This window comes from Octopus bimaculoides, chromosome 16 (genome assembly GCF_046866305.1).
Source record: "Octopus bimaculoides isolate indiv1 chromosome 16, ASM4686630v1, whole genome shotgun sequence".
Lineage (NCBI taxonomy): Eukaryota > Metazoa > Mollusca > Cephalopoda > Octopoda > Octopodidae > Octopus > Octopus bimaculoides.
The window spans coordinates 11,498,847-11,519,590 of record NC_142943.1 but is presented as its reverse complement, the minus strand read 5'-3'; the positions used below and the strand labels follow the sequence as shown (position 1 = coordinate 11,519,590).

Genomic DNA, 20,744 nt, shown 5'->3' with positions numbered 1-20,744 from the left:
ATTTAGTGTCAAAAACTAAATCATGCTAAGTGTTAAAAACTTGGGTCATCATGTGTCGTTCAGTGAGATTCAGAAATAGAAAATATTTATTTACTATTTCCATTAATCCAAGCAAAATAAAAATGAAAAATAAATTTATAAGTAAATAAAAACAGCAATGCAAAATAATGCGATGGGGTAAAACAATGAAAGTTAATTTGTAAAACGTAAGGTGTATGGGAAATAAATCAAGCCATTTTCTAAAGGGATAACAACTTTTTATACTCACAATAGTATTTGGAAATTAAATGTTATTTTGACTACAAAATAAATGGAGAAAGACAAAAAGTGATCGTAAAAGGGCTGACAGAAGAAGAGGTACTGACAGTTATTTAGTTGGAAATCGAAAACATTAGAGAAACTGGGAGCAGTTAAGAAATTGAGAGAGTTAGAAGAGAAGACGTGTCGCGGTGGAAATCAAACTCTACAGACGGTGGGAGAGAACATAACGGACGGAACAGAAATTAGAAAGACACCGTTTCCTCCCTCCCCCTTGTTACGGGTAGATAGTGGTGGGGGATGTGTAAGTTGGGATTCATTAGAGTTATCACGTGATTATCTCACATGATAAAACAAACCCTTTTTTAAAAGGGATTTATTTTAACCCCTTTTTTTCCAACGTATTTCACTGTATTTGTGTCTTCGTATTCCTTTCCAGTTTCCTTCCGCCTCATAATATTTATTCTCTCCCCTCTCGTAGCATTTTCTCTCTCTTTCATTCCCTCTCGTTTTCTTTCCCCTATCCCTTTCTTTATCCCTTTTTTTCTTCTCTTCCTTCTACTTTTGTTAACTTGGGCGCGAAGGGTGACAGTAAGACGCATTTTTCTCCCTCTCCCCCATCAATTCTCCAGTTGTTTTATTACCCCACACGTCATCACGATGTTCTTCACCCTGTTACTGATTATAATGACGATGTCGATATTAACGACGTTATACGTATGAATGTATTGCAAGCATTCATTTCGTTTCTGCAACTTCACACTGTCGTCCCTTAATCTTTCTCACCGTCGCACGTACAAGACCAATCAACATAAACTCACTCTCTCCTTCTCTAACCCTCCCTCTTTTTCCCTTCCCCTCTTCCTCTCTATCCTTACCGCTACTCGTTCTTTCATTCTCTGCCTTTCTCTCTATTCCTACCTCCACCTTTTCTCTTTTTTCCTCTGTGCTTTATCTGTGTCCTCTGTCTCCTTCCCTTCCCCCCTCTCTCTTCTCTTCCTTCGTCTCAATTTGTCTCTCCCCCCTCCTTCTCTCTCTCTCTCCATTTCCTATAACTCCCACCCTTACCTCCTCTTCATTTCTCATTAACAAATTACAGCAGAGCGAGAGCGCCGCTGCCTTGCTTTGAAACAACAGGGCGAAGCGGAGGAGGATGATCGGACCGTGCTGGTGTCCCTCAACAAACTAATGTCTCCAACACAACCGCCGCACCAATACCACCACGACCACCACTACAAGCACCTAAACTCGCGACGGAGTCAAGGGCAGTGGGATACTTAAAACCTGCCGGAGTTTTCTATACAACGGATTTACTTGTTTACAAGCTCACGATATGATGCACGCCAGAAAAAGGGGACCCACACATTATTATTAATCACCAGTAACACTCTTCCCTTTTATAGAAATTATACGCACGACATATATATATATATATATATATATATATATATATATATATACACATATATATATAACGACAAAGTATAACACGTACACGTGCGCGTGTACGCAGAACAACATTCCTATTGTTTGTGTGTATGTTTGCATGTTTATAGGTGTAAATAGAGAAATTGTATAGATTTCGAAAATGGACAGCTAGAAAAGTGGAAGTAAAAGTTACAACTGTTAGACAGGGACACATGAACACATATTTAACGACTTGCATACACGTAACTAAGAAATATATATTGTGCATGTGCGTGTAGCGTTGTATGAGGATAACCGTTGGTATGTATGTTTGAGTTGTCTGTTGTCCTGGTCGTTAACTTCCTCAACGGATAGCAATACAAAACAAGCAAGAACTAGTAATAGATCCCAGCCATCTCTATCTCTTATTATAGGCTCCTATCTGTCACTCCCTCATCTGTTTGTCTGTCTATCTTTTATTGTATCAATAGTCTTATACACACACACACACACACGCACACACACAAAGATAAACGGGGATTGTTGGTATTGAACCCCAGGCAGGTCAGTTGACCTGAACGAACAAGCAGTGTGCCATTGGAAGGAGGTTTGTGTGACCCATGTAAGCAGCTCCCTCGTTGGCTTGAAAACAAGTGGGGTTTTAACGGACGTGTTAAAAACACTTAACCAGCAACAGAAGAACATTTACCATTTACAAACGACAATAAGTAGCAGCAGCAAGGAGACCGGGCAGTTGTTAGTGCCAAGTCTTATTGGTGGTGGTGGTTCATGTTTTTGAAGAGAAACACTTACTTGGTAACAATAACAACTCTACAGATCGATGTAACCATGCAGTTGGAGGGGTATACCAATGTCGTCTTTCCAAAATGATTGGAGACGACAACGAATTGGATGTCAGAGAGCAAGTTTTTCACAATGCCATTCGCGAACATGTCGTAAGTAGAAGAAAAAACGGCAGCACCAGTTGCCTTAATTATTCTTCATTTTTACATTCATTCTGTATTTCTGATCTTCTGTTTCATCCCTCTGGAAAAAAAAAAATGGTAACAAGCGGTTTCCTTCTACTTAGAAATTATTATTAATGTTTGTTTCATCTTTCTAGGATAGATTGAATAACAGTTAAGTGTTGTGTTGAACTTCATATATGAACTATACTTTTTTGATAAATACACATGGATATATATATATATATATATATATATATATATATATATATATATATGTGTGTGTGTGTGTGGTTGTGTGTCAGAGATAAACATTAAACATGAGTCACATACAATGAATATTTTTCAGTTATGCACGTACACACACCTGGATGCCTAACTGACCATTTAATTTCATAATTTCGGGCTTATGACCCTTGTAGGCTTTGAGACACGTAGGATATCCCTCTCTTATTTTTTGTATGTAAATGTAATCGAAAGTCTCGCTGGAGTCGTGTTCCATAAAATAAATACCAGTCGTGTATTCGATCCTTAAACTAATCGATTATATCTCTCCCCCCCCACCTTCCTATAGATGAGCATTGTGTAGATGTAAGAAGTTGCTGTTATATATTTGTGATATTCTGAGTTCAAATCCCAACAGTTGCTTTACAGACTAATTCAGGCCTCTTCGAGGTCAACTGTGACGTACGTCGTCTAGTGATCGATAAAATCATTCTATCGTCTTACTGTTTACTTTTGTGAAGTATACTCTTTTAAACTGGATTGTTCTCTGATTTACTTTTAATGTTTTTAGTTATTTCATGCAATATATAAATGATAGCCACTAAATGCTTTGGGATCGAATTCTGTTTCTATAATGAATCCTGAATATGAATGGAATTTTATTAGACTATCGTTTCTCGCTCCGTAGTTAGTAAAAAAAAAAAATAAAAAAAAGCTAGAATGTTGCGCTGCCCCAGCATGGTCGCAGTCTAATGACTGAAACAAGCAAAATATAAAAGATGTGTTAGAATAGTGATAATCAAGTTATACCACCAGATATCACTTCCTACTTCAGCAAGAAATCAATACTTGTTGCAACTGATCCTGACCTCCTGATTCCAAGTTCAGAACACTGCAAAGTGAATGAAATACATATCATTAATAATAAATATAATTTGTTCTTTTGAGATTATACTCAGTCGAACTGGTTTTCGTTTTCCAGTTGCATTTTCTCTTAACGTCGCAAAAGCCTCCCTGGAATGAAAACATTCAGTATTTGTCAACTATGTTCTGTGGATAATTAGTCACATTGTATTTCGTCTTCAAATTCTGTTCGGTGTCGTTGTTTGCTTTTCAACACTCATACCGGGGTCAATAGATCTTGTATATAACATATAATGTAGTTGTTTTGTTTCACTTATTTTAAACCCCCAATTCTGTACAAATTTCTGGCCTTGTGCCAATTTAGAAAAAAATATATATGCATTTATTAAGGTACTTTACTGCATTTAGTTTTGTTAGTTGGGCTTGCTGTCTAGTTTCGATTTCAGATTGAATGAAGCTTAACCTCGTTAATTAATTAATTATCAATTTGATAAGATAAAAGAAAAGATAATTGAACACCCCCTCCTATCTTCAATTTTGAAACGTCATACCTATACAAGAGACTAACTACTACCACTACTACAAGTGGCCATGCTACCCATGACACAATTCTCACTCATGTTTCAACCAGTGCTACCGTTTGTTTACGCTCTAACATGGTGTCTTTCTTTGTTGCTGTTCCCGTTAGGATTGAAAGAGGTGTCTCCTAAAGAATTCTTCTCTATTTTGTTTTAATCCTTTCGCACACTATACCAGATTGAGTTCAAAATCTCACTCACTGGCCAGTTCGATTTACTGATTGCTTAAGGTACACGACCCTCAATCTCTTCTAACATTACATTAATACTACCACGTAGGTAATACTTCTCAGATTGTAAGTGCAAATGCGTAACACAGGTTTTTTTTCTCTTCTTTTACAAGTCCTAGCGATGTCAAGTGAAAGGTTGCAATTGAAATCGAAACCAGGTCACCGACAAAGTACATTTTACTTGCATTTGGATTTCTTATCTCTTTCTTCCCTGTTTCGTTCTTCAATCCAGTCACTATCGTTGTAGTATTTTCTAAATCGTGTTAGATTGTTTTCCCCAGTGGTTGGGAAGTTGTGGTTTATATTTTGTATCAATGGTGGAGGTATATAACACTTAAAGGCCCAGGTTATAGAGCGGAGAATAAGTTGCTGTTTTGCCCCAGGTCAAGCATGTTCGAGCTGACGTATGATTAATGCTATTCCAACCTTAACCATCCGTTTGGGAAATGTATTTGGCGGAAATCTGGTTTAAGCACCCCATATAATCCCTCACTCTAGTACTAACATTATCAAATGCTGCCTTATCGATCATGTGGGAATTCCCGCGGAAAGTTCAGTAAGGGGGTAGCCTATACCTTATTTGTCAAAGGTGGCAGAAGATATATCATAATTAATGCGTTCCATTTACTTTAATGTTACATTCAAATAGTCGATCTTTGAATTTTGGAAAGTGAAAGTGATGTCCTAAAGTCAAGGATCGCTCACGTCTGCATGGATTAAGACGCTTGGACAGTGGCGTCCACTGTCGAGAGTGAAAACTGAATCTTAACAATTAAACACTTGATGTCCTAGCGGGAAATAAAAAAAACAAAAACCCTCTACACGTCGCCTATCTGTGTATCACATGTGATACATTGGGCATATTTCCCTGGTATCAATGCATCATATATGGTACACATTTCTAATTTTCTCAACCACCAAATTTGGAACTTATGAAAGGACACCTCTATATTATTCATAGCATTTCTCGTAGGAGAAAGGGGCTGACTAAAAATCTGGATACAACCATTGACGTTTGGGACAAACTTATGAAAATGCTTTGGACTAGCAAAGGTTATGTATTTAACCTCCCTCTCAGAGACTAGTTGTGAAGGGTCCTGCTTAGATGACACCCTATCAACAGTCGCCTCCTTTTTCGTCAGTGTCACCCATCATCAGACATTCTCTCGCGTCTCTACTTGGATGATGAAGAATGAAGGAATGACTAACTTGGTTTTGGATGGAAGACGGGGATAAACTGTTGAGATAGTAATGTTGTTTTCTGTCCGTATACTGGTGTAATACGTGTACATCATGACTCATGTAAATTTATAGATGATGTTACTTCTATCATTACACACACGTCATACTCCTTATTATTGTGTTTTTATAACATAATAGTACCCCTTTTATTATTATTTTTTAAATTTTATTTAAAGTCATTTAGTAAGTTTAAAGTTCTGAAAAAGTAAAATTTACACAAAACTTCATCCACAAGTTTGTATTTACATACTTATTCTTATTAATATATATGTGTAATGGCATTTATACACCATCCATATATATATATATATATATATATGTGTGTGTGTTTGTATAATTCGTATGTGTGTACTTCTGGCAATATACGTATGTCACCCTCACATACAAATACGTGTCTGTATAATGTTAACCTAATATCAAAATGTCAGTCATTTAGTGAGTTTAAAGTTCTGCAAAAAGAAAAAAAGAATGCATACCCCCCCCCTCCCATCATTAAACAAGATGCTTTATCTATTTTATCTTTTACATATTTTCCTCTTTCTCTCTTGTTTCGTTTTCCTTTTAGTTTCCGATTAAAAATACCATTCATTGCATCGATTTAGCCACCTGAGAGCGGCTAGCTGTTATCTACTACGTTCGTATTTATGTAAATATAAGAGAGAGAGAGAGGAATTTCCCTCAAGCGTATGCTACAGGTTTCATAGCTAGCAGAATGTCAGAAATAGTTATTATCCAAACGAGGGGTAATCCGCAATCTACTCGCTGGGACAAAATACCTTAATCAAATGAAGTTCACATTGTTGTCAAGGGACCCCATGTTAACCTGCAGGAGATTTGATCTATGGACTGCCCAAAGCTCACTAACTTCCAACACCTTGATCCTTGGACCTTATCTTCACACACACACACACACTAGGCGTGTTCTAGAAGTTTTGAAACTTTTTCAAGAGAAACATTTAATTTCAAAGCCCAAATCTCTAATCTCCTTTGAAGTAGGATCCTCTGACATCAGTGCACTTGTAACACTGCAGCCACTTCTGGGGACCTCTTGTCACAACCTCCTTCATCTTGGGGAACAACAAAAAGTCACAGGGAGCAAGGTTGGTCTGGACTGTAGGGAGGGCGAAGTACAGTTTTGATGCCTGTCTCTGTCAAATACTTGGTTATCATGATCAAATGGTGCAGGTGCTCTGGCCTTTTGCGATGAAATCTCTTCCTAAGCTCCCTCAAAACCTCCACAAAGTACTTCTTGTGGACCATCTGCTAAGGAGGAATCCAGTGGATGTAGATGATGCCTTTTCTGTTAAAAAAAAGTGAGATCATCATGTGATTCCTAATGGACATGTTTTTTGGCCTCTTATGCCAGTGAAAAATATTGGGTTGTCCAGAAAGTTCGTGCCGTTTTATAGTAGCTTACCTTTCAACTTATTTGCCATGAAACCACCTCAATTCTGTTAAGAGGGTATTTTCAAGTTAAAGGAAAGATGGAGACGCATTGTGCAACAAAATGGTTCATATTTGGTTGATTAAAAATGTAATGGCAAGTATTTATTGAGCTTTTTCTTTCCTTTAAAAATCTGCACGAACTTTCCAGACAACCCAATAGATACTTGGGTCATACAAGTTAATCCATAAGCAGTTTGGAGTATTTCATAAATTTCTGTTGCATTTCTGCCATGTTCAACACAAAACTTTATTGCATAGCAAGCTTCCAAATTATTTTCACGCCCCAATTGCATTCTGCAAACTAGTTAGCTGTGACAAGTAGTATTTTGTAGGGTGTGTTCAAAGTGTTGTTATACCCACTTCCTCAATCCGGAATAATGAAAGTTGGCAGGTCAGCTTAGCTCAAAAGAAATGGTTTTTCTAAAATTTCAGTAGCTTGGACAGTTATAACTACCGCTCCTTAAAAAAATCTAAAAACTTCTGGAATGCACTGCATTTCTGTTTGTCTGTCTGTCTCTCTTTCTCCCTATCTATATACACATATACGTGTGTGTATGTATGTGTCTATCCCTCCCCACCACTTGGCAAGTGATGGTTTGTTTACATCTGTGTAACCTAGCAGTCCAGCAAAAGAGAATAATAAAATAAGTACTGGGGTTGATTTGTTTGAGTAAAATCCTTCAAGCCAGTGCCCTATCATGGCCACAGTTGTGTGTGTGTGTGTGTGTCTATCCCCCTCCACCACTTGGCAAGTGATGGTTTGTTTACATCTGTGTGCCCCATCATGACTGAAACAAGTGTAGGATAAGAGATACTCCTTTATGTATTGTTTGTTACTTGCCATGTTTTGATACTCCTCTTCATTCTATCATTATCACTAATTGTAGTCTTACAGTTAATTAATTGTGGCAAACTTTACTGAAATTGGAAGTTATTAATTAAATAAAATATACGCACTGCTTTATCATTTAATGCAGGGTTCTTGGCCCTTTATTTATCTGTGGACTCCTTTGATTACTGTTTTATTCCAGTGGACCCCCATAGTCATTCGACGTTTAAAAACTAGTTTTGTAGAAACATCTTTCAAAATTCCTATTTGTTTTGTTTATCACACATTACCTTGCGTAGGTTGAACTGTGTAAAACGTTAGAGAAAGAAACCTGGCTGTTCCTTGCAATACATACATCTAAAGCAAAAATTTTTCAGGGACCCCCTTAAAACAGTATTTTGGAACCCCATTTACTATTTTGCTGCATGGATCGATCCTGGTTGAGAATCACTGATTTAATGAATAAAATGTTATTTCTTATAGGCACAAGGCCAGATATTTTGTGGGGAAGAGAACAAACAATTGATTACATCGACCCCAGAAAGATAAAGGCAGTGGTGTAGCTTAAATTTGTGCTGCCTGAGGCAACCCTTGAATTTGTCGCTCCTCCACTTCTGACAGACCCCTGCATACACAGGCTTACACAGTAGACCTAAAAGTGCTTAACCCCATAAAAGCATTGCTCTGGGTGGGCCCCCTTCCCTTCCTTCACTGCTGCTATGCTATTGGATAAAAAGCAAAAGTTAACCTTGGTGGTGTTTGCCCTGAGAATATAAAGAGTAGGGATACCCTAAAAATTCTGTCAATCTGCAAACCTCTTATACATACATTATAAACATACATGCACACTCAATTTGTATATAGGCATTTAAGCTTTATGTACTTTCCTGCTCCATATTCAGCTCTTATGATTTGTCAGTATTTCCATGAAAATTCAAACACATAATGATGTAATAAAGCAGCTAATTACTTTTGATCTGCATATCATAGGGATAGACAAACAATGAAGGAAACTCGCTGCTAATTAAATTAGTGGATTATTATTATAACTTGACAGTCATTTTTTTATTATCATATTGTTTACTTAAAACTCATTACTCACCACCCATCTTAAACAATTTCCAGCCAATATTGAAGCCAATAGCATCGTTTACAATTTCGTGATGCAGAAAAGGAATTTTTTGAAATAACCCTTCTAGATATTTGGAAGAAGGTAGGCATCCTAAATGTCCCAGATTAGTACCCATGTTTTAATTCCTTTAGATCATGTATGTATAAAACTCCAGCACATGTCAGCCACCTTACATGATGAAATACAAGGGAGACTTTCCTTTGAATTCCTGGAACAGTTATTTCAAAAAATTTATTTTCAACATAAATAAGATTCAGTTATTCTTGCTCGCGTCACACGTATCACCCCAGTACACTTGTTGGTTTTTTTTTTTAAGGTCCATTATATAAATTAGTTTTGGCTTGTTCTCATTCCCACATGTTATCATAGAAAAAGCCATTTTTAAGTCAATCATAGAAACATAACTTTCAAGATATGACACAAAGATAAAACTTCTACGTAGATACTTGAGCTGAGCTAACAAGATATTCTCTATCTGGTCATTTGTCCTGATAGAATTAACAGCCAAACCGTTTTCATATCTCACCATGTAAGACATCCACATTGTCATATTAATGTAGCCATCATGTTTCTAATTTTATCTAATTTCTTGTTGCCATTGAGCCAGAGTGTACATCACCATGCACAGCTGTTGTCAGTTATTCATTCAGCTTATGGAACAATTAATTATTCATTACACTTGATACCATCAACTATTAATTTTCAATGGCCTGTCAACAATAGAACAATTTATCCAGTTATTATTGAAATTTTTTTAATAATAATTAACACCGTAATGTAATTGGCAGCCTCTAAGTTTCATATAACATCAGTTTCTACAATAGAGATATGAAAAAAAAGAAACAAAATCCTCATTCATCCAAACCAACATGATTATTAAATTGCGTCTGTGACAATACATCAACATGGGGTATTTCCAGATCCTTTTGCATAACATATTTCATAATCAAAAAAGCCCACCGTAAGATAATGTGTAGATGCTACTGAATTGTTGCTGAAAGTACGCTCTGACGGTGTATCATCTGAGGCCAGTTAAAATTTTTGACCAGGCAGAAATATTATGCTCTTCAAGTAAATTCACTGTACAGTTGCCAAGGCTTCCCTATCGTTATTTGCGTATCTTGTTTCAGCTGTAAACACTATTGATAAATATAGTACATGGTAGCTATCTTGTGAAAGTATTCATGATAATAGCATTTTTACTTGAATTGATTGTTAAAGCAATCTCTTTTGTGATAGAAATCTAAACTACTGATATTGAAACTAAGCTCAGTTTATATTCCACATATGCCTTTTATTGTTGAACACTCCATGAAAATGGGACACCGAGTCTACCTATCAATGCAAGCCACAATATGTTCTCTAAATAATAATCAATGCATTTTTCATAGACATTGACAAGTCTGGGAAAAGATTTTCATTGGTTTTATTCTTTGGTAGTTTTACATCCATAATTCTCATTATTAAATGGTCCAGTGATATACCCTATTTTGTCTTCTACTATATCTTGGGCTGACCAAAGCCTAGTGGGTGGATTGGGTTGGCGGAAACTGAAAGAAGCCTGTCATATATATCTTTGTGTGTTTGTGTTTGACCCCTCTACCGTCGCTTGACAACGGTCGGTGGTGTGTTTATGTCCCCATAACTTAGCAGTTCGGCAAAAAAAAAACTGATAGAATAAGTACTAGGCTTACAAAGAATTTAAGTCCTGGGGTCGATTTGTTCACCTAAAGGCTCCAGCATGGCCACAGTCAAATGACTGAAACAAATAAAAAGAAACCAAAAGAAAACCAATGCTTTAATCTTGAAAAAGAAGGGTAATGTGTCTAATTGAGTTATTTTTCTCTTAAAATGGTAATTTTTTGCTTTAGGTGTTCAGGTTTTTAGTTTTAATTTTGATGTACTTAAGATTTTTGAACTGGCAGAACAAAAACGTTTTTGATTTTCTCTTGTGTTTTTAATGTTTCTCATTTTCTGAGTTTTGCCTTTGACTTAATTGTTTCTACCATCTTTAACCCTTTAGCTTTTAAACTGACCGTATCCTTCCCAAATATTCTACCTGTTTTATGTTCAAATCAGCTAGATCCTGCCTCTCACTCCTACCCTACAATGTCATTCTAAGAATAAACAATCACATCATCATAATCTTGAAACTGCATGACAATTCATAACAATGGAAATAAATGAGCATTACATTTGGCAGATTGTTTGTCGAACTACTAAGTTATGTGGATATAAACAGATCAACATTGGTTGTCAAGCAGGTGGGGGAAGGACACTGACAGACGCATTCGTGTATGTATGTGTGTGCGTATACACCCCACCCCCCTACATGCACAACCACTCCCACTCATGCAATGGGCTTCCATACAGTTCCTGTTTACTAAATTCACTCACAAGGTATTGGTTGGCCCAGAGTTATAGTAGAAGACACTTGTCTGAGGTGTTGCACATAGGAATTGAACCTGAGACCATGTGGTTGGAAAATGAGCTTCATAGCCACACAACTATTCCCGTACCTGTTGGATGTGAATCTGAAAAAAAAAAATGAAAAAAATTTGCTCAATTGCTCTTTGATAATCTCCCCATTTTCTGAGACCTCCATCTGCCTTCCGCACACTCAACCATTTAAAGAGAGGCCTATTTATTCCTATGAGAAGGAACCTTTTTTTTTTTAAAAAAAAAAGACTGTCTGTCATTAATTAGTTTCTTCAACCTTTGTTATGACAGATGGTTTAATGTGTGTTGGTAATGATCTTGCCTGAAAATAGCATGACCTGATATTTTCTTTAAAAACGTTGTTAGCTTTATAACCCCCTAAACTCACAATTTTCCTGGAATTTTAAACTCCCAGATTTATGGCAAACTATCAACATCTTGTTTCATATGGATTTTTTTTTTTTTTATTATTGCAATCCAGTAATCTTGGGTTCAGTCACACTGTGTGTCACCTTGGTTATCTGTCTTCGACTATAGCTCCTGACTGACTGATGTCTGGTGAGTGAATTTGGTAGACAGAAACTATGTACAAGCCTGTCGTATGTAGTAATGTGTGTGTTTGTCCCCCAGCACCACTTGGCATCATCTGATGTTGGTTTGTTTACCTCTCTATAGTAGTTTGACAGTAGAGTCCAACAGAATTAGTAATAGACTTTAAAAATTAGTAATAGGGTTGGCTTGTTTATCTAAACCCCTCAAGACAGTATCCCAGCATGGCCACAGTCCAACGACTGAAACGTATAAAAGATGAAAAATTCAACAGCAACAACACCGACAGCATTAATTCCTTTATCAGTTTCCATCAAACTTTCCTAAATTTTCAATGAGTAAGTTATCAAGTTGTTTTAGTTTGAAATGGCATTTTTTTCTCTATTATTAAAAAACTCTAGTTTATTCAGATCAGTCTATAAATTCTGAAATTTTCCAGTAATTTGACTGTTGGTGTTACTTATCGTCTTAACCCTGTCATGCCATATTGGTGCTGTGGCAGGAATAGGTTAAACGTCATCTCTGCTGGATTCCCAGTAAAGTGGTAATGAACAACACGCATAGAAAAAGATGATGTAGCTGATTCTGTTTAATTAGTCTGCCTGCAATTGTTACTCTTGAGCTGTATATATATTATATTTTGGCGTTAGGAAGGGCATCCAGCTGCAGAAACCATGCCAAAACAGATGGAACCTGAACAGCCCTTCAGCTGGTCAGCTCCTGTCAAACCGTCCAACCTATGCCAGCACGAAAAACAGACATCAAATAATGATGTAGACACACCAACATCGGTTGTCAAGCGATGGAGGGGAGACAGACACACACACACACACACACAAATATATCCATACATATATATATACGATGGGCTTCCTTCAGTTTCCGTCTACCAAATCCACACACAATGCTTTGGTCAGCTCGAGGTTATAGTAGAAGACACTTGCCCAAGGTGCCATGCAATCGGACTGAACCTCTAACCATGTGATTGGGAAGCAAGTTTCTTACCACACAGCCACGCCTGTGGCTGCCTCAACAAATTTTATCTGAGTCATCAAGGAAGCATGGAAAAGTGGATGTTAAATGATTATGAAGTGGTGACATTATCAGAGATGTTGTACTGCTAAATATCATTTCCTCACTTTCCAAGGGTTTTACCATAACAGAAACTTTTTCTCAAATGATTACCATATTTGCCTTTGATGGAAACCGGTTTTATTTATCATCACAAATGTCCATTGACAAAGCAACGATGATAAGATTCTATTATTGCTGAGTCGTTAACTGAAAGGTCGTTGTTATTAAGTGATGATATCTGCACATAATCAATTTTAAAAAAGCTTCCTGACATAATGGATTAACTGTGCTTTCTGACAGTGAATTGGTAGTCACCTTAGTCTTGAACACTTGTGACCATGTAAAACACATGTAATGCAGCAATAATATTAGCATTACATTCTGAGTTCAAATTCTGCTGAGGTCAGGTTTGCTTTTTATCCTTTTGGAGTCGATAGAATAAGTACCAGTTGAGCACTTAGGTTGATGTAATTGACTTACCCACTCCTCTGAAATTGCTGGCCTTGTGCCACAATTAGAAATCAATGCTAGCATAACACTGATACAACATTCTGTTGAATCTTGAGACAGTCATTATGCCAATGACAAACAAGGCACTCAATTTTATTTCACTTTATTTTTATTTGTCAATTAGTTAATCATTTAACTCAAAAGTTTTCAAACTTTTTGACTTTCGGACCCCTTTATATTTCAGGCTTTACCTTAGGGACCCCCTTATAAACGCTTATGAAATTTATACATAAATATTTGCTTAAAATAACATATATTTTTACATTTATTTATTTAACAGTATTTAACAAATAGGTTTATTGTCAATTAAAAGATTTCGATTAAAAAACATATATAAAATCAAATTGCCCATAAAAAGTATTTGCTGTCCACGGACCCCCTGTCTTGTCCTTGCAGACCCCCTGTGGTCTGCGGACAACAGTTTGAAAACCCCTGATTTAACTGATTAACTAATCAGTTGTTTGATTAATCGTTCTGTTAGTCAGTCAGCCAAGTTTGTGAAAGTCCTTTTGTTGCCATTTGTAACTTCTCTGCTTCAGGTCTGCTTCTGGTTTGTCTGTCTCCATGTTTGCAGGTTCTATATTTATATAGATGTGAGGGAGAAAGGGAAAATGTATGTGAATGTGCATCTGTATGTGTGCATGCACTGGTGAATTTGTGTGGCATAATGGATTCTGTGAGTGCAGATGAGAGAGAAAATGCGTGAGCATGTGTGTCTTCATGTATGTGTATGGTGTGCGTTTCATGAGTAATGCTTGTCTTCGAGTAAAACCTTGAATATTTACTTTGATGTAGAGCAATTCATAAGTTTCTATGCCATGGGGAGAAGAATCATCTTGATGTTTCAAGACTGTCTTCTTTTATTTTTTAACAAATCTTTTTGAGGCAGTACTGAGGAATAAATGTGAGCAGAGAAGGCAAGAACCATGCAAAGAGGATGTAGATAGTATATTTGCAAATTAAATGTGTCACTGAGCAAGCAGGGTGGAGAATATGTATATGTATGGGTAAGAGAATGGTCATGTGATGGAGGCACTGCATCAACTGTTTGGTGTCTTATGACATGATCAAGTTTTCTTCCATAAACTTTTAATCATGTGATTAAAAAAAAAAAGTAGCAAAAAAAAAAAAGTAAATGTATCAGACAAACATGTTTGTTTACATGTTCTCCTTTTAGTTTACTAGGATGTTTATTTTCGTCGTTTTATGTTCACTTTTCTATGCTGGTATGGGTTTGGTGGAGACTTATTGCTGCAGTATTTTATACTGAGTGCCCTTCTCGTTGCCAACTCTTACTTGTTTTACAAGTAAGGGATTTTTTTTTCATTTCATTGACCTTCATATGTTGCAGTTGCTGAGTTACAAGAGGTATTGTTTACATGGGATATAAACCTGATATCACTGTTTTTGCTCAGATGATGTCATGTGAAGATTACCTGGAATGCAAACGTACCCAGATGGGCAAACTCAAAGCTTGCATCCCTGGTCGTTCCCTACCCCTGAATAATCATTCCCCACATTTGTCCTTCAGCTCTGCCTAATCTTTACAGCTGTTGCCGATCTCCCTCCTCCCAGTCCCTCATGTCTTGCTCCCCCACCCAACCACTCACACTCCTTGTTCCTTGTTCCCCGCTCACTTCTACTTGGCTCATATCTTGAGGGGCCACCTGGACACCGCATTACCACTTATTTATCTTTTTGCAGCTCTGCCTAATCATGCTTGTTCTCCCTTCTAAAATGCAAATAGTCATAAACCTGTTTTGCTCTCTCCCCACTTCTCTCCTACTTTAGTCCCTCATCTTCTAGTGTAAAGCTGCTCCTGACCTTGGGGTTCATAATCTTGCAAGCTCCATAGTGACCTCACTAGTACTGGTGGCATGAAAACAGCACCCATTGCATAATGTCAAGTGGTTGGTGCCAGGAAGGGTTTCCTGCTATAGAAACATGGCAAAACAAACACTGGAGCATGATGTAGTCCTTCGACCCAGCAGATCCTATCAAACCATCTAACCAAAGGATATTAAATGATGATGATAATATATATGTGTGTGTGTGTGTGTGTGTGTAATTCTGGCAGGATTCGAACTCAGAATTGTTATGTAAGTCACAAAAAGATGCAGCCATTATTTCATCATTTGTTTGGCTTATTAAAATCTGGTCTGCTATGTTAGATTGAATCAGATCATATCATTTGATTTAGCTTTATTTTTTCTAGTCTTGTTTATATTCCATCAACATCACTCCCTTAACCCTTTCGTTACCATATTTATTTTGAAATACTTTGTGTTTCTTTCAATTATTTTAAATAAAACAAAGAATTTAGTAAAATAACTTAGCTATCATTAAGCTAGTGTTAGGAACATAAATTGTGACTAAGATTTGTTGGAAGATTTTAATGCAAAGCTTATGAAAACAAAACATTTCTACTACAGAGCCAGTTTCAGTTGGGTTGGTAACGAAAGGGTTAATCTTGATCTCCTCAGTGATACCTAATAATTAACCAGATGTTCTCTGCTGCTTCCTCAGTCTGCTAGTTCTTATTTGCATTTGTTCCATCAGTATCTTCTACAATCAATTCACAGAAATTTTTCATTGAGCATGCATTATATTTCTGTACCATCTCTCCTGCATACATCTGCCAACATTTTGATCCTGTCATTTGCAATGCATTCGGTTTTTGTCTATATTAAATCTGCACATAATGTAAGTCCTATACACTCACTTGTTTCATTGAAGCCCCACTTATATATGCCAAGTGTAAGAAAAGAGTGAAACAATTTACTTGCTGAAGCAGTTGTTACATGACCTTTTATCACCAACCTTGAATAAGTCATTGTGCCTTTTATTTTCATCACCAACACCACGTTCACTTTTATCATGGTCGCATGGGTAAGATAGAATTTTGATGAGGCATATTTTCCCATAGCCAGACATGTTTTGCAGAATATTGGAAATGCTTGTCTGACAGTGATCCTCATTTACAACTATCACATGATGTCAAAACAAGGAAACACACACACACACACACACATACCTTGTTTTGGTCATTAGACTGCGTCCATGCCGGGGCACCACCTTGAATTTGTACTTAAATGAATCCACACAAGTGCTTTTTTTAATTTTTTAACCCTGGTACTTATTCCATTGGTCTATTTTGCCAAACCACTAAGTTACAGGGATGTAAACAAACCAACACCAGTTGTCAAGTAGTGGTGGGGGACAAACACCCACATACACATAATGGGCTTCTTTCAGTTTCTGTCTACTAAATCAACTTGTTTCAATCATTTGATTGCAGCCATGCTGGAGCATCACCTTTAGTTGAGCAAATTGACCTTTGTAAGCCTAGTGCTTATTCTATCGGTCTCTTTTGCCGAACTGCTAAGTTATGGGGACGTAAACACACCACCATCAGTTGTCAAGCGATGTTGGTGAGACAAACACACACACACATATGTATATACATATATACAATGGGCTTCTTTCAGTTTCCGTTTACCAAATCCACTCACAAGGCTTTGGTTGGCCCCAGGCTATAGTAGAAGACACTTGCCCAAGGTGCTACGCAGTGAGAATGAACCTGGAACCACACAGCCACTCCTGCGCCTATATGATATAATATTGTTGACTTACTGGCTAGCTAAACCACATGGGTATAGCAGCATAATATGATCATTACTTGCTGTACATTTTAGATGAAACAGCAACCCGATTAATACAATTCTCAACCTGGGCAAAATCAAAACCTTGAAACCTTGAGAAAAAAATGACACACATTTGATATATTGTTACAAAAAGCAAATTGCTTAGCATTTATTCACACACACACACCCATGTATACCCATTCTCTCACACTCTCTCTCTCACTGCCGAGTGAGCTATACAAGTGAGTTTTAAAATCTCTGATGGGATTTGTTTCAGGCAATCCATGTCTGCAATGAGAGTTGCTCCCTAGTTACATTTACTGTGCCCCAATTTATGTGTATCAGATTTTATACGTCAAGCAACACAGAAGCACAAATACAATCATTGTTAGTTATACATCTAATGACAATAGGTATTTGTGGTTGTTTGTACCTTGTTCTTATTAAAGGTTTGTTGTTGTCCTATATTTTTGACTAATGAATAAACAACCTGCTCTAGTTTACATTATTCCAGTTCTTTTAATCACTGTACTATTAGTGGGTCTTTACTACTAGACAGATTTTTTCATGTGAAAAAAACCTTAATAATAGAAAAAAAAGTTGGGGGAAGAATTCTTCAAATTTGTTGGGAAATTTAACCTTATTGTATTTCTGTTGCAATATTCTCTCTTTGTTTCAATTAATTTTTTAAAAAATTAAGAAATTAGTAAAATAATTTGGTCGTTATTAAGCTGGTGTTTGAAGCCTCCAATTAGCATCAAATTTTGCTGGAAGATTTTAATTTAGATCACTCTAAAACAGGATGTTTTTGTCCTGGAATCAAGATCGGTCTCAGGTGGATTGGTAACTTTTGTATCCTTGCATTTTAGATATACGATTTAACAAACTGGAAGTAAAGCAATGAATTCAAAAATATACTTTTGACTACTGCTACTTGAGACTCTAAATACTCTCTGTCATCTCAATGATAATGTTACTCTTTATAATAGCCCAAAGAGTCCATCTGTTAATTACCCAGTGGTGTTAATGTCTATCACCACAACATTTCCCCTTTTGAGATTGACTTCTGTTGGAAGGAAATAAATTTTTTTTTCTTCACCTTTTTAACATGCTCGGTATGCTGACCACGAGATTCACTTTTTATGAGTATGTCATCAATGTAAGCTATAGCGAAATTGGAATCTGTGAGCATAGTGTCCATAACTATTGTGGCTTTGGTCTGTTAATATAGCAGTTGAACTTTGGTGTTTGTTTTTGTGTTGTTGTTGTTTAGCCCTAACTTAGTGCTGGTGTAGCAGACATGTGTTCAAAGTATACCAGCTTTTATTTGAAGCTTAAGTTGTGTCACACTTTATGACCATAGGGAATAAAATTTCATTGTGACTTACTGAATTATAAATGCATTACTCAATGAGTCCTACTAAAATCTAAATCTGGCTTAATGTGTTAATCCAAGTAATGTTATCAAATTATGACCTACTAGGTCATGTAATTTTTATTTTCATTTACCCTTTTCATACCAAACTGCCCCTGGTTCTATGGTATAAACTCTGTTTTAAAGTGGTTTGAATTAAAACCTCCCATTAAAATTTCATGTTTAATTTATTTCAAGCATCAGCTTAATAACGAGATAATTATTTTACTATCTATTCTTCATTATTTTCCAAATAAAGCAAAAGAAAAACATGTAATTTAACAGGAATATGGTGACATAAGGGTTAACTAGGGTACAAACCCTGTGAGTGAATTTGTGAGATGGAAATTGAAAGAAGCCCATTTTGTGTGTGCGTGTGTGTACCTTGTCTTGATAGTGTGTGATTGTTGCAAGTCCCTGTCATACAAGTGATGTTTGTTTCTGGTCTTCTGTTAAAAATATGTCTTGTCATGTGAAATACTATCTTGCTTGCTTGCTTTGGAAATGGTGAGGGTTGGCAACAGGAAAAACATCCAGCCAAAGAAACCATGCCTCAACAAATTCCATCCAACCCATGCAGGCATGAAAAAGTGGACATCGAATAATGATGAAGTAAGGATGGTCAGTTTTTCCTCTATGTTTGGTGGCTATGATGAAGAGAAATAGTTTGGGGGATGAGATTAATAAGATTGAGGATAAGGACCTTCCCGTTTGATGAACTCAAATCAACTCACAGAGGAGGATGAGGAGAGGAAGTATTGCATTCCTGTAAATTTCCTGAAAGGGATTGAGTATGGCTTGAGTGATTGGGTCTATACATAGCATGTGAATGTATGACTTGAGTGAATGGGTTTACTCTGAGTATGTAAATGTATGGCTGTTGACCACTGCTGGGACAGGGCTCTTGCTCTTGATAGTATGAAAAACCCAGAATCTGTAGGGTTTCTGACTATACCCCAAATGGCTGTGTCCCTATGGAGACATTGTCATTTATATTGTTTTTTCTCATCTGCTTTCTTATGTGCCTAATCCTTGATCCTAACCTCCACTGGTTTGTAACTTATCCTTGTAATGTCTCCTTATCCATTGCACTTGTGATAAAATACAATAAAAAAAAAAAAAATTATTGTTGGTAGCAGAATTGGTAGACAAGCAGTATATCACTATACTTTTTTACTCTAGTCACAAGGTCAGAAAGTTTTGGGGGCGGGGCCAGTCGATTAGATCGACCCCCAATACGCAACTGGTTCTTAATTTATTGACCCCGAAAGGATGAAAGGCAAAGTTGACCTTGGTGGAATTTGAACTCGGAACTTAAAGACAGATGAAATACTGCTAAGTATTTTGCCCGGCATGCTAAATGCTTAGCGGTTTTTCTTCTGTATATCAAGCAGTATATCAATACAACAATGTCTGTGTCTGTGTTGTTAAATGTGTAAGACCACATCGTCATCATCATCAACCCCTGGACATTACTGCTTTGAGAGTTAGGACTCAGGGCTGGTTTCCATGGTGCATAAGTGAATATGATGCCAGACTGTCACAGGGCTACTCATTTACAACTGAGTGGACTGGAGCAATGTAAAATGAGGTGCTTTGCTCAAGAACACAACGCACTGCCCTGCCCTATCTGTTATTTGAAGCAGCAATCTTTTGATCTTGAGTACAACACCCTAACCACTAGGCCATGTGCCTTCATTGTATAAGGTATGCTATTTTATTATTTGGTCATTCACTAATCTGTTCAGAATCATCTTGGTATTCCTATCCTTCTTGAAATCTCTGGTTTGACATGGCTACTGGGCTGCTTTGTCAGTTCAAGACACTTGATGCCACAAAAAGTACTCTTCTGGTCCTCTTTGTGCCATCAGCCAGCCTGTCTGTGATGTATAATCTGTTGTGCATGCACTTATTCAATGTTCAGTCATTGCTGATTTA

The 20,744-nt window shown here is 36.9% G+C and overlaps 2 protein-coding genes across 4 annotated transcripts in view; one reads left to right on the top strand and one right to left on the bottom strand.

Annotated features, from left to right (window-relative positions):
• Positions 1–471, bottom strand: part of LOC106882104 (methionine synthase reductase) — a 28,054-nt gene extending 27,583 nt beyond the window's left edge. For both annotated transcript variants that reach the window (XM_014932662.3, XM_089364119.1), the window contains exon 1: positions 269–471. The gene's annotated coding sequence lies outside the window, so the exon portion shown is untranslated. The remainder of the gene's footprint in view (positions 1–268) is intronic.
• Positions 472–1,511: 1,040 nt separating this feature from the next.
• The window catches only part of LOC106882103 (limb region 1 protein homolog), a 59,393-nt gene continuing 40,160 nt past the window's right edge, over positions 1,512–20,744 (top strand). The window contains exon 1 of one of the 2 annotated variants that reach the window (XM_014932661.3): positions 1,512–2,621. In XM_014932661.3, the coding sequence (XP_014788147.1) occupies positions 2,553–2,621 (69 nt within the window). In that variant the 5' untranslated portion in view covers positions 1,512–2,552. The remainder of the gene's footprint in view (positions 2,622–20,744) is intronic. The other variant, XM_014932660.3, reaches the window with a different exon arrangement.